The 23,253-nt window shown below is 41.4% G+C and overlaps 1 protein-coding gene across 1 annotated transcript; it reads right to left on the minus strand.

Annotated features, from left to right (window-relative positions):
• Positions 1-16,575: 16,575 nt before the first annotated feature.
• LOC131247080 (uncharacterized) lies at positions 16,576-21,950 on the minus strand. Its single transcript, XM_058247522.1, has 3 exons — positions 21,862-21,950; positions 21,675-21,762; positions 16,576-17,295 (listed from the first exon to the last, which is right to left on the minus strand). Exons 1-3 carry the CDS (start codon positions 21,948-21,950, stop codon positions 16,576-16,578), a joined length of 897 nt encoding a protein of 298 aa, XP_058103505.1.
• Positions 21,951-23,253: the final 1,303 nt, after the last annotated feature.

Genomic DNA, 23,253 nt, shown 5'->3' on the forward strand with positions numbered 1-23,253 from the left:
GGACCTCATCCCACATATTCATTGATTCATCAGGATTTACATATTGCATTACATCCTCAGCATATGACATTTGGTTTATTATGTCCTTGTACTCGAACGATTACACGTTAGCCTTGCCATTGTCTTTTCATCGTATGTCATATAGTAGAAAATGAAATTTGATTATTTCGTTCATAATGATTGGCTATTTTAATGATTCATGGTCGCTTGTTGAGTGACATGCCTATTATTGATGTCGTGTTCATGATAATCTGTATAGTTATACAACATGCTTGATTGATAACCTACTCACCTATGATAACATAATTAGTTGATAACATGCCTATGGTTGTTTTAGATTCTTTACAGAAGCGCCCTAATAAGACGTATTTTACTCCTAGCACGCAGTAGACTCACGAGCTGTGGTTTGCTCATATATATGATTTACACTTTTTAGGATGCATACAAGAGTTGTTGGAGTTTACTATTGTTTCCTTCATTACTGTTGAGCTAGTCCAGCATATCATGTGTGACATGTCGAACAAGTTCGTCTCTTCAATATGCATTGATTCCATGTACAAAATGTGTAACCGGCTAAATAGAGTAATTGTTTAAAAAAATCACACTGAAAAATCCTCCTTGTAGGATCCCAGGATCGGAATCTGGCATATGGGTGTCGGGAGCCGAGAATGGGATACCACGGAGGCTGTTAGCGCTGGATTCGGCGATCGAAAATTTTGTGAGCCCGATTTCGGAGTTTGGGGCGTGACATTTTTATTGTGAAGAATTATTCTGATAATCTTTGTAATCAAAACTACAACGATCTTCAGGGGTAATATATTTTGATGAAGTGAGCGTTGACAGGTATACCAATGCCCTATCCATTTTGATCCACAACTTGGTAGGCTCTATTCGAGTACACTTCTATTATTACATACGAACCGACCTATTTGAGATCGAACTTACCCCCAGTTCTGCGAGTGACCACTATAGGTCTTTTCAACATTAGAACTAGATCACCTTTCTTGAAGGAACGATATTTGACTTTCTTATCAAAGGCAGCAAAAATTGTTTCATGATATAATTCTAATCGTTGTTGAGGTGCTAGCCATTTTTCATCAAGTAAATCTAACTCGGTCAGCATTATTTTTGCATTTTCATCATCTGTGAATGATTGATGTACTGCTACTCTGAGTGACGCAACTTGCGTTTCGATAGGAATGATAACTTAGACACTATAAACCAGTGAATAAGATGTGGCTTTTGTCGCAGTACAATGAGTAATTCTATAAGCCCATAGAGCTTCTTGTAACTTTTCATCCCAATCACGCTTATTTCCTGTGACGGTTTTCATCAATATTTTCACAATTGTCTTATTGAATGCCTTTACTAACCCATTGGTCGACGGATAGTGGGTGTTGAAAATGAATGCTGAATGTCAAAATTCTGACATAACTTCTCCATACCCCTGTTCTTGAAAGGAGTACCTTATCAGTGATGATTCTTTTCGGAATGTCATGGTGATATATTATCCCGTCGGATAAAATTCATGACATCTTTTTTCTTTGATGCTTTGCAGTTCGATCACTTCGGTCCATTTAGAGAAATAATTTATAAGGCCCGTATCCTAAACCGTACCATTTCGTAGGCTTCCACGGTCCTCCTGATCAAATTCCGGCAACCCGTGACCTATAAAGTGTTTGTGTATGACCCTAAGTCGCATCCTCAAGATCTATGTCGACTCGACTCGAAACTTGTACCCTAGCGACTGCGCCGTCAGCGCAGTTCCAACACCACGTCTCGTGCACCGATACGATACCCAGACCACAAGTTGTGGGCTCGTATTTATTTCGAGAAAAATGTGAATTTCAAGAGAATCTCTACAACCCATCACATCAATCAATCAATCACAAGTACACAACCCATCCCTCTCTTACCAACAAGGCATGGCACCCATCTCTCTCCCATCCCCAAAGTCAACTCTCATGTCCCCTCTCTTACACTACTCATCCCTTCCTTACACACACATTCCTCCCATTCCATCTCTCTTACAATACCCTCTCCTCTCTCATTCTCTCCACCATTTTCAAGCCTCTATGAGAGAAAAATTCTAAGGAGAGAAAGCCTAGTGTATGGCCTACTCCCTACCCCTAAAACCTCATCTCCACCCTTCAATCTTCATTATCTTCCATTAAAGAAGGAGCTTAAGAAATTAACGTTCCAAGGAGCTAAAGAAGAAGGCCAATTAGCGGGTGATTTTAGGATACCATCGTTGATTTTCATTTAAGGGCCCACTTATGATGGGACCCACTTTGATGTATGTGTTGTGATCAAAGAGGGGCCTATAGTGGCGGGGTCCCTCCACTACACCGATCTCTCTCTCTCTCTTTCTCTCTCTCTCTCTCTCTCTCTCTCTCTCTTTTGGTGATGGAATGTAGCCCACCTAATCTAGACTGTCCATGTGTTGGGCCCCACCTCGCTGCTTGTCCATTTGGACATGCCTGGATGAAGTAAAAACACAAATATCAGCTTTATCCCAAAGTAGTGGTGGGCCACACGTGTGGACCCGCTAATGACGTGTGCGTTTCATTCATGCTGTATGGGGCCAGCAATGATCCAACTGTCCATCTACTGGTTGGCCCACTAGCAGTTACATAGCTGCTGTTTGACGCAGCAAGTTCTGACGGTCTGGACATGGGATATGTGTTATATCCAAACCATCCATCCTCACTTCCATGTGGGGACCACCTGATGATGTGTTATATATCCAGGCCGTCCACCTCTAGATGTGGGGCCCACCGTGATGTGCTATCCACACCGTCCGTGAGATCCTGGATGGTGGGGCCTGTTACATGTGTGGCAGTCCACACTGTCCAGTCCACTAGACGGTGATTGTTGCTGGGATATGCAGTATATATAAAATAAGAAATAATAATATAATATATTATATATCTGGTGGCCCCACGTGGGACCCACCTACCATGAAAAACAAGATTGGCTGGTCTACCACACATCAGCTATATAGTTGATGTATTGACGTCAACAAGATGGGTCTGATCATACGACATATGTTAAATCCAGACTGTCCATCTATGTGGACCCCACCTCCTATATAGTTGCTGCAACGATGTCAGTAAGCTCTGTAGGTCCCATATGATGTATGTGTTACATCCAAACCATCCATTTGGGGGACCCCAGTAGCACACAACTGTTGTATTTGACGTTAGCAAGTCTATGGGTCTGCATGATGTATGTTTTTCATTCCATGCCGTTCATCTATTTTTTTTTCATATCTGGGATGTCCATCTGGACAGCCAGTAGCATTAGCTACTGGAGTAACGTCAGCAGTTCTATGGTTATGATCTAAGGTATGTGTTATACCCCACACTGTCCAGCGGTGGGCCACGCTGATGTGGACCCACCATGATTTGTTTATCCATACCGTCCATATGCTGGACGGGTAGGGCCCACCTTGATGTAAATGTTGTTATATCCCAACCACTGCAAAAATCAGTGGAGGATTAAACATCCACCATTAAAACCGTTTGAGGTCACAGAGGTTCTGGATCAATATGAAATGTGTTTTTTCCCCTTAATTCAGGCCTTTATGACCATATGAACAGATTAGATGGAAAAAAAACGTTATGGTGGGCCCTATGAATTTTAAGCAGGTAAAATCATTATCTCACTGCTATTTGTGGTATGGTCTAGATAATCTTTCAATATGATTCAATTTTTGTGGGAAATGCCCTTAAATGATCTCTAAAAATAAATGAATGATGTAAATGGTATGGCCCATGTGATGTGGCCCACTTGATGTATATGAGGCCCATTGGTGCGGCCCATGTGATGCAGCCCACTTAATGTATATGAGGCCCATTGTGATATATTTACGACCCGTGTATAGGGGGCCATTGAAGCCCATGGGTTGTGGCCCATTGTGATGTATTCAAGGCCCATGGGACGTGGCCCAATATGATGTATGTGAGGCCCTTGTAAGAGGCCCATGGCAATGCATTTGTGGACCTTGGGGAGGCCCATTGTGATATATATTAAGCCCTTGCATGAGGCCGCATGAGGCCCATTATATTGTGTATGAGGTCTTTGTGTACAACCCAATGGGATGTGTATTGGGCCCTTATGTGAGGCCATGGGCCCACTATACGTTTGAATCTATGAGATCCACTCCTTGGGAGCAATGTTAGTTAAATGTCCACATTAATGGGCAATGATGGTTAAATGTCCACATTGTGACCTTCCTTTAAGCCTTGTTAGGCCCATTCTCATCATTCTCTAAGTAGGTTAACCCAAATTATTGGGCCCAATTGATGTTGCATGGTCCATCATCACCGTAGACGGATGGCTCCAAGCTATCAGATCTGATATATCCACGGCCGAGGGCTGATCTTTACATTTTGGTTTAGATCGGCTGTTCATCTATGGACCCCACCTTGCATATAGGTCGATTATCGATGTCAATTATTGATACCGATTATGAGTATGCTTAGCATATCATCATGATACATGCTCATACGCATCATCTGCATGCTTAATTTGAGATGTGGTTGACCATTGCATATGCCATTAGGCAGGTTGTTATAGGACTCCCTGATAGGTGGAGATTGTCTCACATGAGCACACGGTATGGGAAGGATTGATGCATGACTCGATTGTATAACTCATGCATCTTGCATTGTGTATTGTGATTATTATACGCCCTAGCAACATTAGGGTCGTATCCTCTACAGGCATATCGTGGATGGCAGGTTTGGACACTGAAAATCTTCTCTTTACATGGGGCACGATAGATGTCCCTATGTGAAAGTCTTTAAACCTAACGGTATTGGACGATGCTCCAACTTCAAGACAGAGTGGATACATGAGCGCATAAGGGCCGAATACTAGGAGGCTACATCTCCGACTATGTCGTGGTCGGTTGGTAGGGGGTGTGGCCTTACCCGCCTGAGGGTAGGGGGCATTGCTAGGCTGAGTATGACCAACTCAGAAATGGGTCTGCTATCGACGAGCCAGATAGGTATTGGCAAGCTATTGGCCAGGCGGATAGTGAGGTTTCTTACGCTCACTTAGACTATGTGCCTGGAAAAGAGGAAGTGTCATTTGGATTGTACTAAACCCCGATGATTATTCAGAGTGAAAACTGTACTGATAATTGATGCTCTAGTGATGAGCTGCTTTATATATGGATTTGGATGAGGATTGGTATGCTTAAGTTGCATCTCACATTGCATAGCCTTGGTATGGCAGAGATCATTCACGCCTTGAATTGCATGGCCTTGATATGGCCGATAGCATTCATACCTTGCATCGCATAGCCTTGGTACGACTGATAGTATTCATAGATTCACCAGTATATTCCGCATTACTTTGATATTGCACTCTGAGCACGCTTACATTGCGCACACACTTTCACCACCCTCTAAGCTTTCTATAAGTTTATGCACGATTGATGCATGCAGGTGACGCTAGATAGTAGATGAGTAGGAGCATGCCATAGAGCTTCTGGAGTTTTTTATTATCGATATTGTATTTCCATTTATGTGCATTGTACCTTAAAGCTTTTGATAATAATGGATTTTGTGATGGTGACTTGGTTATTACTCGTGGGTTATGCTTATGGTTATACTTGTTACGGAATAAAATTCATATTAAAAGATCCTCCTTGTAGGATCCCAAGATCAGAACCTGGTATATGGGTGTCGGGAGATGAGAATGGGGCACTACAGAGGCTGTCAGCGACGGATTTGGTGATCGGAAATTTTGTGAGCCCGGTTTTCAAGTTTGGGGTGTGACAGAAGTTGGTATCAGAGCATAACTTGGGAATAACTCAAGACATCATCACATATCTACTATGAGTTTAGGACAATTAAGTCCCGAGTGCGTAAGTTTTCGATTTAGTTCCCTAATGTACGTGCCTTTGAGAGTTCTCAAGGTTGATAAGCGCCTTTGTTCTTTCCTATAAGACATGCCACCCAGGTAGGGCTGTACACAAACCGGGCTAGCTCAATTAGCTCGCTTGACTCAGCCCGAAAAAGCTCAACTTGGCCCGACCTAGAACTAAGTTCAAGTCGGGACGGGCCATTTTCTTCAGCTCGAAACTGAGTTCGGGCCGAGTTCGGCTAGGTTCCAGTTCGGCCCAACTCGGCCTATATATATATATATATATATATATATATATATATATATATATATATATATATGTATATATATATATATATATATCTATATATATATATATATATAACTATACGAATGCATGTCTAGTAAAGTGTGTGCGGCTCATCATACATAGTGAAAGTCCCAAAATCTATGACAAAAACCCTTCCCAAAAATCAAGGTCGTTAAAGTTACCTGCCAAACCTCTTCCCATGGAGTAGATGGAGTAGAGTCAAAAAATCAAGACCGTCCAAATCGTGGGTCCGAAACTGGCCCGAACTCGACCCGAACTCACCCGATTGCTAACCGGGCTGGTTCAGGTTGGACATGTTGGCCCGGTAACCGAGTCGGGCCGTGTTCGGGCTGGTTTGGCTGGTGACTGGGCCGGGCCAGGTTGAGCCCAGTTCGACTCGATTAGGCCCGATGTACACCCCTATGCCTAGGAGAGAGACCCGAGCAACTCCCACTCCACCACCAGAGATCCTTGCTCCCCAACCTAAGGATGTCATTCTTCCACCTAAGACTGATGCAGATCCGACCGTACCAGTGAGTGCCTCCCAGTTACAACAGATGTTGGAGGCTGTGATGGCTGCCCTTCAAGGGTAGGGCAGGCACTCCGTTGTTTCGCCAGCCTAGGCAAAGCAGGAGTGCTCGATCGCCCTTCTTCGAGAGTTCTGACAGCTCGATCCCTCGCGTTTCCATGGTGAGCCAGATTCAACAGTTGCTGAGAGATGGCGCTCCGAGGTGGAGAAGATTTTTAATACGATGGCCTGTATGACCCAATAGCGGTCCAGTTAGCCGTATTTCTTCTCCAGGGTGAGGCCGAGCACTAGTGGACCTCCGTTAGCTATGTTGTAGGGCCTAATTTCATCTAAACATGAGAGGATTTTATAGACTGATTCGACCAGCAGCACTTCCTTGACCACATTCGTCGAATGCGAGCGTTAGGGTTCGAGACCTTGGTGTAGGGAGACATGTCTGTGGCACAGTATGAGGCTCATTTCATGGTACTGTCGAGGTTCATACTGTATTTGGTTGATTATAAGGAGTGGAAGGCCCGTCGTTTCAAGAATGGCTTGTGTTAGACTTTTCAAACGGTAGTATGGAGGGCTCAAATTTATGAGACTGAGTGGGCTGGCGCGCAGAGTGACCATGATCAGAGGAGAGACTGGAAGAGGCAGGCCCCCTCCGGTAGCTTCCACCAGCAGAAGAGTCGACAGCGGCAAAGGTGCACAGGCCGCCTAACCGCCAGAGTACCAGCAGCACCAGCGGCACCTCCAGCGCCACCCCATCGGCCATTTATAGGGACCTATTTTAGATGTGGTGGGACAGGGCACCGCATGCAGAGTGCCTCCACCCTCAGCAGCCGCAATAGCTGAGAGGGCCACATCAACTTCCACCGCAGCAGAAGCGACCGCAGCAGCAGTGATCGCAGCCACCTCAACCACCGAGGCCCCAACAGCAGCCGAGATAGAAGTATACGCCACTGCATCGGCAACAATAGTAGCAAGGACCTCAAAGGAGACAGACACCTCCCCATCCAGCTCAGGCTAGGTTCTATGCGACTCAGTAGGACCCACAGTCCTTCGAAGGAGTTGTCGAGGGTATACTTCCAGTCTCTGCATGCATCGCCTGAGTTTTGTTTGATTCCGGTGCTTCGCACTCTTTCATGTCCGAGGATTTTTATCATTTCACTGGATTGCCACAGAGTTTACTCGCGAGGGGTTAACCATATCGATGCCCTTGGGGAAGACTACAGTATTAGGCCGCTTTTACTCATCTTACCCTGTTCTGGTTAGTGATATCTTTTTGCCCACTGACTTGTTTGTGCTGTCGATGTTAGATTTTGATGTCATCTTGGGTATGGATTGGCTTGCCGAGTACCATGCCATGTTGGACTACTCCGCGAGGACAGTCAAGTTCTATATACTAAGCTTGTCGTAGTTCCAGTTTGTTGCTGAGCCCAGAGGAGAGTTGTTGTCATGTTTGATGTCATATGCCATAGAGGAGCCCATAGTAGCAAGCATTGATCAATTGCTAGTGATTCATGATTTTCCCGATGTATTCCAGGAGATTCTGGGATTGCCGCTACACTGGCATATTGAGTTCCAGATTAATCTCGTGCCAGGTACTACGCTTATCTCGAAGGCCCAGTATCGTATGACACAGATGGAGTTGTGAGAGCCGCAGCGACAATTGGACGAGTTGCATGAGTTGGGTTTCATTCATCCAAGCAGTTCTCCTTGGAGAGCACTGATACTCTTCGTTAGGAAGAAGGATGGCTCGTTGAGGCTCTACGTGGACAACCGGGAGCTCAACCGGGTCACGATCAAGAACAAGTATCCACTCCCGAGGATCGAGGATTTATTTGATCAGCTATAGGGTGCATGGTTCTTTTCAAAGATTGACTTGCGTTCTGGTTATCATCAAATTTGGGTCCGAGAGGAGGAAATTCCAAAGATAGCTTTCAGGACGCGCTATGGTCACTTTGAGTTCCAAGTCATGTCCTTTGGACTGACTAATGCACCTGCAGTCTTCATATAGTTAATGAATGAGATTTTTTGACCTTATCTCGATTAATTTGTTATGGTGTTCATCAATGACATTCTAATATATTCGAGGACCTACGAGGACCAGGTGCAGCATTTGGAGATTGTGTTGCAAACCCTTCATGCCCACTAGTTATATGCGAAGCTGGATAAGTGCGAGTTTTGGCAGGATGAGGTGAAGTTCCTCGGTCACGTGGTAACAAGGGAGGGTGTCGCAGTGGACCCCTCAAAGGTTGTGCAATGCATTAGTGGGGTCAGCCTACGAACACATCTAAGATCCACATTTTTCTTAGTTTGGCGGGATATTATCAACAATTTATCGAAGGATTCTCCCGTATTGCAGCACCACTGACTAGGTTGACCCGGAAGGGCGCAGAGTTTGTATTGAGTGACGCTTGTGAGCAAGCATTTGTGGAGCTGAAGGACCGCCTCACGTCTGCTCCTGTCCTCACTCTCTCCTCTAGGAGTGATGGATTTATGGTATTTACTGATGCTTCACGTATTGATTTGGGTGTTGTCCTGATGTAGCATGGGAAATCAGTGGCCTTTGCGTCTTGCCAACTCAAGGTTCATGAGCTAAACTACCCCATGTATGATTTAGAGCATGCAGTAGTCATCTTTGCACTGAAGGTGTAGAGGGAGTGTCTCTATGGGGTTAGGTTCGAGCTCTTCTCCGACCACGAGATCTTGAAGTACCTATTCTCTCAATCCAAGCTGAACATGAGGCAGAGGCATTGGATGAAGCTCCTGAAGGATTATGATTTTGATCTTTAGTACCACCCAGGTAAGGCAAATGTGGTGGCGGATGCCCTCAGATGTCTGCCACGAGGCATGGTGGTACACATGATGATTCAAAAGTAGAGGATACTCGAGGATATAGTAGAGTATGACTTCAAGTTTGGTATGTAGTCTTCTATCATTCAGCTATCGAGCCTGTCGATTCAACCCTCTCTTGTTGCAAGGGTAATCGAGGCTCAACAGACAGACGAGTCGTTACAGGGTACCGAGCAGAGGTAGCATCTGAGAGTCAGTCAAATTGGCAGATTGGTTCTGATGATGGACTTCACTTCAAAGTTCGATTATGTGTCTCAGATATTCTTGAGTTGTGCAAGATCTTATGACCAAGGCATATTGATCACGGTTTTCTATCCACCCTGGCTCGACGAAGATATACCGTGATATGAGGCGACAATTTTTTTGGGCAGAGATGAAGCACCAGATCACCAGTTTTGTGGCCGATGTGACACATGCCAACATGTCAAGGCTAATCATCAGAGACCCCCTAATCTATTACAGTCGTTGAGCGTCCCAACGTGGAAGTGAGAGCACGTGTCGACAGATTTCATTATAAGCTTGTCGAGGACTCAGCGTGGTCATAACGCCATTTGGCTTGCCGAGGACTCAGCGTGGTGATGTGGCCCACTTGATATATATGAGGCCCATTGTGATATATTTGCGGCCCCTTGTATGGGGGGTCATTGTGCTATATTTAAAGCCCATGGGTTGTGGCTCATTTTGATGTATTCAAGTCCCATGGGACGTGGCCCAATATGATGTATGTGAGGCCCTTGTATAAGACCCATGGTGATGCATTTGTGGCCCTTGAGGGAGGCCCATTGTGACGTATATTAAGCCCTTGCGTAAGGCTCATTATGTTGTATATGAGGCCCTGGCGGGAGGCCCATTATATTGTGTATGAGGCCTTTGTGTACGACCCAATGGGATATGTATTGGGCCCTTATGTGAGGTCACGGGCCCACTATACATTTGGCTCTATGAGATCCACTCCTTGGGAGTAATGTTGGTTAAATGTCCACATTGATGGGTAATGATAGTTAAATGTCCACATTGTGACCTTCCCTTAGGCCTTGTTAGGCCCATTCTCATCATTCTAAGTATGTTTACCTAAAATCATTGGGCCACATTAATGTTTCATGGTCCATCATCGTTGTAAATGGATGGCTCCATGCTATCGAATTTGATATATCCACGACCAAGGGCCGATCTTTATATGTTGGTTTAAATCGGTTGTTCATATATGGACCCCGCCTTGCATATAGGCCGATTATTAATGTTGATTATCAATACCGGTTATCAATACCGATTATGAGTATGCTTAGCATATCATCATGATACATACCCATACGCATCATCTGCATGCTTGATATGAGATGTGGTTGACCATTGCATATGCCATTAGACAAGTTGTTATGGGACTCCCTGATAGGCGGAGATTGTCTCACATGAGCACACGGTATGCACAGGATTGACGCATGACTAGATTGTATGACTCATGCATCTTACATTGTGTGTTGTGATTACTGTACGCCCAAGTGACATCAGGGCCATAACCTCCACAGGCATATCGTGGACGGTAGGTTTGGACATCGAAAATCCTCTCTTTACATGGGGCACGATAGATGTCCCTACGTGAAAGTCCCTAAACCTGACGATACCAGAAGATGCTCCAATGTCAAGACCGAGTGGATAAATGAGCGCACTAGGGCCAAATACCAGGAGGCTGCGTCTCTTACTGTGTCGTGGTCGGTTGGAAGGGGGTATGGCCTTACCGCTTGAGGGTAGGGGACATTGCTAGGCTGGGTATGACCAGCTCGTAAATGAGTCTGCTATCGACGTGTCAGATAGGTATTGGCAGGCTAATGGTCAGGCGAATAGTGAGGTTTCTTACACTCACTTAGACTGCGCACCTAAGAAAGGGGCAGTGTCATTTGGAGTGTACTAAACCCCGATGATTATCCAGAGTGAAAACTGTACCGATATTTTATGCTCTAGTGATGAGCTGCATTGATATGTGGATTCGAATGAGGATTGGTACGCTTGAGTTGCATCTCGCATCGCATGGCCTTGGTATGGCTGACATTATTCACACCTTGTATGCATGGCCTTGATATGGCCGATAGCATTCATGCCTTGCATTGCATAACCTTGGTATGGCTGATAGTATTCATGGATTCGCCAGCATATTCCGCATTACTCTGATATTGCAGTCTGAGCATGCTTATATTACGCACACACTTTCACTACTCTCTAAGCTTTCTTTAATCTTATGCACGATTGATGGGTACAGGTGACGCTAGATAGTAGCTGAGCAGGAGCAGGAGCATGCCACAGCTTTTGGAGCTTTTGATTATCGATATTGTATTTCCCTTTATGCACATTGTACATTAAAGCTTTTGATCATAATGGATTTTGTGATGATAACTTGGTTATTGTTTGTGGGTTATGCTTATGGTTATGCTTGTTTTGGAATAAAATTTATGCTGAAAAATCCTCCTTGTAGGATCCCAGGATCAGAACTTGGTATATGGGTGTAGGGAGCCGAGAATGGGGTACAAAAGAGGCTGTCGCCACCAGATTCAGCTATCGGGATTTTGTGAGCCCAGTTTCTGAGTTTGGGGTGTGACATAATCTGTCGTTGCCAGGATATATTACCGTCCTTTAAACGAAGGTGGATTTATAGGACTGATGACATCAAGTTCCCAAGTGGCGAAGGGCCAAGAAGCTACCAATTGATGAAGTTCTTCCGGGGGAACATGTATGACATCGCCATGTACCTGACATTCATGACATCATTTCACATAATTGAGCGCATCTTTGAACATTGTGGACCAGTAATATCCCATTAGATGCACCGATGGAATAAATTCTGACCAGCCTGATGTGCCCCACATTCTCCAGAATGTGCTTCTTGCAATACTTAATTCGCTTCTTCTGTATTCAAACACCGTAATAGCATTTCATTATAGGATCTTTTTTATAGCACTTTGCTGCATATGATGAATTTGTTTGATCTTTGCTTAATCTATAATTTTTGTGCTGGGTCTTCTGAAAAATGTCATATTTGAGATAATCTACAAAAGGTTGGCGCCAATCATCAGTAGTGATCTCTATACGTGATATAGGGAGTACTTCAGCAGCTTCATTGATGACTTTAGGCGAGGGTAAGAACCTTCTTTCTTCAAACATTACTTGAAGGGGAATTCGATTAGGATAGGATAAAGTTGTGGTCAGGCTAGATAATGCATCTGCCCTCACATTCTTGCATCACGGTATATGCTTAATTTCAACGTTATGGAATTGCTTTAGCAATTCTGTGCTCACCAACAATATGGTAGGAGTTTTTATTTTCTTATTTCAAACTCAGTTGTTAGCTAGTTTATGACCAACATAGAGTCTTCATATATCTGTAGCGCTTTTATCTTCATCTCTTGTGCTATTTCCATCCCAATGATAAGAACTTTGCATTCAGCTTCATTATTCATACATGTAGTACCTAATGTGAAGGAGTATGGTAACAAATCACCTTGACTAATAAATATCACTCCGGCACCTGATCCAGAAATTCGAGAGGCACCATCAAAGTACATTTACCATGAATTCAGCGATTCAATCATCATTACATGCTCATCTAGGAAATCATCATTGATTGCTTCACTGTCTACTACGGGATGAGCTGCCAAGAAGTCTGCCACTACTTGTCCATTTACTGCTTTTGCTAGCTCATAAGTGATTGTATATTCTAACAGCAACAACATCCATTTAGCCAATCTTCCTGATAATACTGGCCTTGTCATTAAAAAATTTATAGGATCTTCCCATGAGATCAGGATCATATCATGAGAACAGCAGTAATACCTTAATTTCTACACTACAAATATTAGCACCAAGCATATTTTCTCAATTGGTAAATAATTGCATTCTGCACCTATCAGAGCCCAACTCAGATAATAAAGTGCAGTTTCTTTTCCTTGTTCATTCATTTGTGCTAATAGAGCTCTCAAAGAATTTTTAGTTGTAGAGATATATAAGATGAGAGGTTTGTCTTTTATAGGAGCCGCTAATACTGGAGGCTACTTTAGTAATTCTTTAATAGAGTCAAATGCATTTTGACAAGATTGATCACATATGAATTTTGTTCCTTTCTTCATCAGGTGTGCAAACGGTTGACACCATCCAGCCAAATTGGAGATAAAGCGTTGTATATACGCTAATTTTCCTTGCAAGCTTTTTAATTCTTTCAATGTTTTCGGCGGCAGCATGTTTTAGATAGCTTTGATTTTTCCTAGATTGATTTCAATTCCTCTTGTATTTGATGACGAAACCAATGAATTTTCCTAATGAGGCACCAAATGCACATTTAGCTGGATTCATCTTTAGTTGTTTCTTTCTGAGACGATGAAAGACTAAGGTCAGATGTTCTCTATGCTCTTCATGTTCGTTCGATCTGATGACTAAATCATCAACATAACATTCTACATGCTTATGCATCATGTCTTGGAATATATTCTGCATCGTTCTTGATATGTCACGCCAACATTCTTAAGGTCAAATGGCATAACCTTGTAATTATAAATTCTGAGGGAAGTTCTGAAAGCTGTAGCCTCTTCGTCTTCTAGAACCATTCTTATTTGATTATATCCGACGTAGTCGTCCATGAAGGACATAATAGCATATTTTGTCGTACTATCAATTAGTAGCCTTGTTATCGACAATGGAAAGTCATCTTTTGGGCAGGCATCATTTAAATCTCTGAAATCGACACATACTCTGATTTGTCCACTTTTCTCTTTCACCGGGATAATATTTGATATCCATTTGGGCTACTTGACTTCTCTAATGAAACTGACCTTGATCAATTTGTTTACTTCTTCTTCTATTAGAGAAATTAAATCTAGATGGAATCGTCTCTGTGTCTACTTGATTGGCCTCTTGTCTTTAGAGATGTTCAATCGATGCATTGCTACTAATGGTTCCAGGCCTGGCATTTCTGCATATGTCCAAGCGAACACATCTTTATTTTCTTTCAGGAGATTTATATACTGATCGGCTTCTTGTTCAGGGAGACTGGTACTTACGAATGTATTTCGCGGTTCTTCTTCTGTACCCAAATTTATTTCCCGCAGGTTATCAATTGTTGGTTCCCCCCGTCTTCTATCTGTTTCGGAGATGTTTCAGGATACTTGATTATTTCAGAATTTTCAATTTCATAGACTGTTGAATCTGCTGTAGTCATATTTTCTTGTGCTTGGGAAGATTCTGCCACCCATCCAGGGAATTTCTCTCGTTTTTCTTCATTCACCCCAATCAGAATTTGGATCCCTTTTCCATTGTTCAGCTCGGTTAGTTCTTCACAATCAAAGCCCATGTTTTTCATAAGTTTTCCACTAATAGGACAATATCTTTTCAAATCTTCAGATGTTAACCTTTGGTAGCTTATTTTGTTATTAGCCTCTTCTTCTGTCTTTGCCTTTGATGGTGCGTAGAATTCGATAGGCTCAGCATTCTTCAAGTTAGGTTTGATATGGAAATTTTTTGCCATAGAAGAGAATGGCTTGTTTCTTTCAGCATATGGGAGTGGCACTGTGAATTTGACTGCAGAATTTCCAATTGTTCAAGTGATAATAATGTTAATGGAGGCTATCCTGGTTGTCTTAAGTGTTTCAGCACGAAATAAAACTTTCTTTTCGTGTTCACTCTCCTAGACAATTCTATTCATGCGACTTTATTTTCTATCATTCTGTCTAGCTATTCTTTACGATTTTACTCTTATCGTTTTCCTTTTTATCTTCTATCGCAAATCCATCATAATAGCTTACATCGGCGAAGAAAGACTCTGCTTCTGTATATGGTATTGCATCGGCCATTACTTTGTGTTGAATTCCAACTTTGTAATATTTGAAGCATTAGTGTAGGGTGGACGGTATAATGCTGTACTGATGCATCCACGGCCTACCTAAGAGGAGATTATACATCGTTACCACATTGATAACATGACAACCAACATTTGCTCTTAATTCTCCTATTTTCAGCATCAGTGTGATCTTTCCCAATGCATGTTGCCCGTCTTAGTTAAAGCCCTGTATCATCATTCCACTAGGGCGTAGATGAGAGCGACGATATCCGAGTTCATTCAACACTGTTAATGGAAAAAGATTCACTACAGAACCATTATCTAACATTATTTGCTTAACTTGTTTATTGCAAATATGACCTACAATCATCAATGGCCTGTTATGCTCCCTATCACAAGTCAAGTCGTCATCGGAGAAGGAAATGATAGGCATACAACTATTCCATATCTTTTGCTCTGCACTTTCCATCTCTACAAGCAATGATTCACTTTCATTATTATCAGATAGGGCTTGAATTAGGGTGTGTCAAAAATCCTCTAATAATCGTAGTGCATCATATACACTCAATCGGGCTGGTATACCTTTTAAATGGCTTACCACATCATAAGTTACTTTTTCAATTTTATTCTTTTCTTCTTTACTGTCATCATTGTGTACCTTGGATATTCCTTCTCATGCTATTTCAAACTTCTATTTCTAGAGAGGACTTCTCACTCTTCTTCCTGAGCGTAATGCAATCACTATAGCTTTGCCTATTCGTTCTGAAGGACTATCTGTACTTGTACTGCAATCTTTTTTCTTTTTCTGTTTGTCTCTCTTCTCATGTATAATTTTCTAGGTGAAAATCATATTTATCACTGCCTTTTTGCTTCTTTCTTTTTCTTTTCCTATTATGATTTCACCTCTGTTTATCATTTTTTGTATTATACATTTCAATGTGAAACAATTTTCTGTAGAGTACCCCAGCAAACGATGATAATGGCAGAAATTTCTTTCTTTTATCCTTCTCACTTCTAAGGACATTTAGATAGGGGTAGTTTTATCATGCCAGCACTTAGTAATTGATTCATCATAGGGATAACATCTTCTTTGTCAAATGTGAATCCTTCATGGGAATCAAGGGGCCTTGGCCTTTTGTTGCTGATTCTGCCTCTGTAATGACCCAATTCTTCTTTCTTTTCTATTCTCCTTCTGTCGCGAGTAATATGATTTTTCTTTTCTCAATCCAAGACATTTGCCATTAATCTGTCGTGTCCTCTTCTGCTTGTTTCATAATGGAATGCTGGCATTTTCTTAGTCATTAGTTCCAATGCATGGGCTTTTGTTGCCAAGTCGCGGAAAGTTTTTATGTCAACACTAGTGAGGCCGAATGCAATTCCTGTCTCCATAGAATTCAAGAACATCTTCACCTGTTCCTTTTCCTTAGGCAACTGTCGGCATGACGCTCCCAAAGTCCTCCATATATCTATGAATTTTTCTACAGGTTCGCCTTCTCTCTGTCGTACAGAGGCTAGTTCTATGATACTGATGTCATGATCTAACGAGAAAATTTTTGACATAAAGGCATCCTGCATTTGTTCCCAAGTTGGTGCTAAGCTAGAGTACCATCGGAACACTTTCCTTGTCAAAGAGGAACCAAACAATCGTAAACAGTACTGTGGGACAGTAGAGAAGTTACCCATAATTGTAATGAAGTGCATGAGGTGTTCATCCGAAGATCCGTCTCCATTGAATTTTTGGAAGTCTGGGTGCTTGAAATTAGCTGGGAATGGTATATCTTCTACTTCCCTCAGGTATGGTGTTTTGTATCGGAATCTGTTGATATGTTCATGTTCTCTAACTATCTCTGTAACCACTTGCCTCACTTCTTCTTGAGTTGTCGATCTTATAGCAGGGGCAGAACTGTGTGATCCCGCTCTTTGGTAGCTGCGAACCTTCAGCTACGAGGAGAATCAACAAGAGTTTTGTATTTTTCATTACTTAAACTAATTTGCTTCCTAATCTCAACATGCAACTCATGTATGTGACATGCAAACTCATGTGCTAACTGTGATGGCCTATGGGACACAAACATAACTGTGAGATTTATAAGTTTCCAAGGTTTGTACCTATACAGAACCTCAAATGGACTCATGCCTATGTATCTATTAATGGGGTTGTTATATGTTAATTCGGCTATAGTCAAAACGATATCCCAAATTCTAACATGATCTCCCACAAGGTACTTAAGCAGATTTTCAAGACTCATATTAATGACCTTAGTCTGACCGTCTGCTCGGGAATGATAAGTGAATGAGAATTGAAACCTTGTCCCATCATGTGGCGTAGTGTCTTACAAAAATAACTTATAAAGCACACATCATGATCTGACACTATAGTCTTTGATAGACCATGTAAATGTAACACCGCCCCAAAGAAAAGTTTAGCAACATTGGAGGCATTCAATGTTTTTATGCACGAAATAAAATGAGCCATTTTGGAAAAATGATCCACAACCACAAAGATAAAATTGTGTTTTTATATGGTCTTTGGTAAGCCCAACATGAAATCCATACTTATGTCCTTCCACAGAGCATATGGCACTACCAAAGGCGTATACAATTTCGCATTTTACTTTCTCTACTTTGCAAGTTAATAAGTCTTGCACTACCCAATGATCTTAACTACATCTCGCTTGAAATATATCCAATAAAATCTATCCTTTGCAAGGGCAATGGTCTTATGCCTCCCTAAATGACTAGCTATTCCTCCTGCATGAAGTTCTTAAAGTAGGAAATCATGAAGGGAAGTATAGGGAATACAGAGTCTATCACCTTTAATTAAGAAATTATCGGCGATGACAAACTAGCAGTTGTCACTCGATTAACCATCTCATAATGACGCATACAGCTCACCAAAGTATCGACATATAGGATATTCTTCTTTCAATTGCTCAAACCTAGTCACTTCTATACTCATACTCTGGATTAGCACACATGATGACTAAAGGCATCGGCAAGATTTTTCTCAACCTAGCCTTATGTTTAAGAGCAAAAGAATATTCTTAAATAAATAGAACCAATTTAGCATGCATAGGGTTTAATTTCTTCTGAAAATTAAGGTAGCGTAAGGCCTCATGATAAGAAAATAAGACAAATTCTTGTAGTAATAAATAATGATGCCAATGGCATAAGAGGACTAAACAAACGCATAGAATTCCTTGTCATAAGTATATTATTATTTCTTTGCTTCATTCAACTTCTCACTAAAGTAAGCAACGAGGTGCCCTTCTTAACTAAGCATCCACCTATACCTACATGAAATGTGTCACACGCAACTTCAAAAACTTTAGAAAAGTCTGTAAGGCGCAAGAAAGGAGCTTCGCTCATTTTTCCCTTTATCTCTTTAAATGCTCTACAGGCTACTTTAGTCCATGCAAACTCTCCTTTTTTAATGCAATTAGTAATGAGATTCATGATGGAACTAAACCCTCGAATGAACCACCTATAAAAAATTATTAAGCCGTGAAAGATCCACACCTCATGGATATTGCGTGGTTTAGGCCACTCTACTATGGCCATGCTTTCTCGAGGTCCTCTCTCATGCCCTCAGATGATACTATAAACCCTAAGAAAATAAAGTTCTTTGACACGAATACATGCACTTCTTAAGGTTGGCATAAAGCTTTTCAATTCTGAGGATCCCACAAGCTTGCCTTAGATGATGGAGATGTTGTTCCTTTAATGTGCTATAGATAAGAATATCGTCAAAGTACACAATAAGAAACTTACCCATAAAGGACCTCAACATCTGTGTCATCACTCTCATAAATATGCTTGAGGCATTAGTCAAGCCAGAGGGCATGACTAGCCATTCATACAACCCATCCTTCATCTTAAAGGTTGTCTTCCATTCATCTCCTGAGTGTATACATATATAGTAATACTCACTCTTGAGCTAAATCTTTGAAAAGATGGTGGCACCCACCATCAAGTCTAACATAATGTTAACACGTGGTATAGGAAACTGATACTTGACCGTAATCTTATTGATAGCTCTACTATCCACACACATGCACCACATGCAATCTTTCTAAGGTGTGAGAAGTGCTAGCACGGCACACGGACTCAAACTCTTCTAAATGAAACCCTTCCTATGGAGCTCATCTACCTACTTCTTTAACTCCACATACTTCATAGGGTTCATTCGATAATGATGAAGGTTTGGTGGAGTCACCCCAAGGACAAGATCAATGGCATGCCACCTCATGGGTGGAAGGTCATCCGGTAGGTCCTTCGGGAATACGTCATGGAACTCATTCATAATCAAAATCTCCTTAGGGGTCCCTTTACACTAACCTCGGGTATAACTTCTTTAGCCACTAAGGCATACACCATCGAATCCACCTTAGTCTCTCTCTCTCTCTCTCTCTCTCTCTCTCTCTCTCTCTCTCTCTCTCTCTCTCTCTCTCTCTCTCTCTCTCAGACTCCTTGTCATTTATAACATTGAGAGACTTAGGTTGGCATTTCCTCATATCACTTGGGTTACTCAACTTCCCATCATTTTTCTACTTCGCATTACTTTTTAGTAGGAGATGAACTAAAGTGATCTTCTTGTCTTGATACATGAATGAGCACACATTCGAGCAACCATATATCATCACATCGCGGTCACGTAATTAAGGCCACCCTAAAATGATGTCTCTGATATTCATGGGGAAAACATCACACCAAAGTGACTCAAAATAGGATCTAAAATGAATAGGCATGAGACATTATTGGGTGACGGGCAGGGAAGATGCATTAACCCATGAAACCCTAAAGGGTTGAGGGTGAGGTTCAGTTTCAAACCCAAATGGGATAAAGTGTCAGTAGAGACCACATTTGTATAACTACCACTATCGAGATCACATTGCAATTCTTTTCCCTACATTTTATATAGGTATAAGAAAAGTCATAGTCCGATGCCAGTCATCAGTATTCTTAGCATTGGTCAAGGCGCACCTAATTACTGCAAGTGATGTGGTCTCATCTTCCTCTACCTCCACGTCACTAGCACCAATTATATTAGACTGATAAACTACTTCATAGTCGCTATGTTCGTCTCCCTCATTCCCACCTTCTTCAATCACTAAGGCCTTGTTCCTCTCTTTCAAGGGACATCGTTGCACAAAATGACCCAACCTGTGGCAATTGAAACACCGCGTTGGCTCACCAACCCTACAGCTAGCACTTGTTATTCCCTTTCCTTTAACATCCTTAGGGTTGGATTAGGAACCAACTTAGGACTTGAATTGACTCCCAATGTTAAAATTAACCCCTTAAGGAATAATCTTAACAATTGAATCTTGAGAGTCAAATCGCCTCCCAACTGGTTCTTTGACGTAGCACTCAACTTCTTGCATCACTTGGTATATGAGCTCCAAGGTGCCAATGTCATGAGAAAAAAGTTCTCAAAAGATATCGAATCAGAGGCCCATCCCAAATCTGGATAGCATGATCATCATGTACTCAATGTCACATCGCATCATATATTCCTCAAACTTGGTGATGTAATCAGATATAGTCATGGAACCCTAACATAAGGCTTACCACTGGTCTAGGAGCCTCTGACAGTAAGAGAGAGGGAGATACTTTTCATTAAGCACTTCTTTCATTTACAGGATTAGCAGGTGAGCATTGCAGCGCCTAGATAGGTTTCTACCTCATATTTGGTATCATGCCTTAAAATGAGCTGGAAAAATGAATGGATAGTGTGGATCTATCACATAGATCATAGTGGGATCCACCACTGTCCCCAAGCAGTGCCCCCCCCCCCCCCCCCCCCCCTCCCCCATCATTGACCCACTTGAGCTCTGAATCCACCGCTTTTGTGGGCCCCACCCAAAGATAGGTCTAGGTGACATTATTAATAGGTTGGATGCCAAGTATACAGTATGGTGGGTGTCAAAGTATTTCCAATGGTGGAGGTTTATTCTCACTGTTTCATGTGATGCGGTCTACCTGAAATTTATATTTTCTCCATTCTTGGGCTCATCCCCTAAAGTGATCTTGGGAAAATGGATGGATGGTGTGGATATTATACGCACACATCATGTGGGGGCCTACAATGGCCCCCACTAGCTCAAAAAAGGTAGCAGCATGTTGTTGCTTTAGCGTGCATTGTTGCACGCTATTGCAGCTACAGCTACCACTATAAGAAAAAATACCTTTATCAGCGATCAAAAGCACTGGTAAAAGTTAGGGAAAAAAAGAGCTAGCAAAACCTTTATCAACACTCAAACAAGCGCCAACAAAGGGTTGTGTCAGCAAAGGATTTACCAGTGTTAATCATCCTTTACCAGCACTTTTGCGGTCGCCGCAATTGAGTAGACTTTTTCAGTACACATTCTCCTTTTAATGGCGCCTTCTGGTGGCCACCGGTAATCTCTGAAAAAACATCTGGAAAAGTTGAAAAGGCATTGGCAAAGTTTGTCCAAGCGTCAGTAAAGGTATTCAAGAGCACGGTTTCTAACCACATTTAATTACAAAAAAAGCACTGATAAATGTCTATACAAGCGTCGGTAAACGTATTCTGAAGGGCTATAGAGATTTGAGAGGCCCCAGTTAAAAGTCATGCAATCTGCATCAAAGTCCAGTAATTTTTTTTTTAATTCAATTAGAACCTGTATTTTTTTAATATTTGAAACCTAAAAAATATTGTAATACAATTAAAACTGAATATTAAACAAAAATTATATTACTTCACAATAAAAATATATATAATATTTACAAAAATAAGTTGAAAATGGTCTTGAATACATTTAAAAAAAAAATTCCTCCATGTGGTCCACTCCTAGCACGACTGGCGTCAAATGACTTTTGTTCTTGTGGGCCTAAATTTAGGCATAATTGATCAAATCCTACGCACATAAGGGGAAAAAGTTAAAAATTAGCATTCCATGAAGATAGAGTCATTGAATTAAAAAATAAGCCATTAATTGCAAGGTTGAAACAATATAACAGAGATATCAGTGGATAGATGGGCCAAACGTATATAGGTCAAATTGGGACAGTCCAAGCTCCCTAGTTATGCCCTAGGTGATGCAAGCCTTGTCTAGGTTGAACTATCTCAACTATTAATATTCATACGGCCTGCAATCGAAAGGTCTTCTAGGAAATTGGACAGTTTAATCATGGGTGATACTAAAATAAACACTGGAGATTAGTTTGCTCTAGATGAACTTAGGCTGTGCTTGATTCCATATTTCAGTGGGATTATCAAGTGGGGTTACTTTAAGTACATCTCAAGGATGATTGCATATTTTGTTGGGATTATCAAATGAGAGTTTCCTTTAGTACATCTCAAGTATGATTGCATATTTCATTGGGATTATTGAGTAAGGTTCTCTTGAGTAAATCTCAAGGATGATTACATATTTTAGTGGAATTATAAAGTTGGGGTTCCCTTGAGTGCATCATGACATTATACTTAGATTAATGCATCATAACATTGTACTTATTTCATAATTCTTGCATCCTAACATTGCATCTTCTTATATGTTGAATCGTAATTTATTTACTATCATCAAGTCTATTTCAAACTTGTAGTGGATATGATCTCACTATGCTTCTAGCTCACTCAAATTTGATAATTCTTACAGGTTTACAAAATGAGAGCAGAGCACTGGACGAGGAATATTTAGATGGTTATTTCTATTAGAATTTAACTTTTAGTTATTTTCATTTATTTGGAAAGTTACAATGAACTTATAGTAATAATTATGAGAAGAGAATTAAAAATAGTATATTAGTTGGATTTTGGATTCATAAAGTTTACTTTAAAGTTTAAGTTTTAAATTATTATGGTTTGAATGATTTAATAATGATTTAGATTGGATGTGTGATGAATTGAATATGAATATGTGACAAATGAATGTA

Source organism: Magnolia sinica, chromosome 5, assembly GCF_029962835.1.
Source record: "Magnolia sinica isolate HGM2019 chromosome 5, MsV1, whole genome shotgun sequence".
NCBI classification, from domain to species: Eukaryota; Viridiplantae; Streptophyta; class Magnoliopsida; order Magnoliales; family Magnoliaceae; genus Magnolia; species Magnolia sinica.

What these genes read in the sequence shown, in the direction of transcription:
- LOC131247080 (XM_058247522.1), bottom strand. Translation starts at nt 21,950, where the DNA reads ATGACTTTTAACTGGGGCCTCTCAAATCTCTATAGCCCTTCAGAATAC. An exon ending in CATTTATCAGTGCTTTTTTT is followed by an intron (nt 21,763 to 21,861) that starts GTAATTAAATGT and finishes ATGTTTTTTCAG; the next exon opens with AGATTACCGGTGGCCACCAG. An exon ending in CGGCGACCGCAAAAGTGCTG is followed by an intron (nt 17,296 to 21,674) that starts GTAAAGGATGAT and finishes TTCTCCTCGTAG; the next exon opens with CTGAAGGTTCGCAGCTACCA.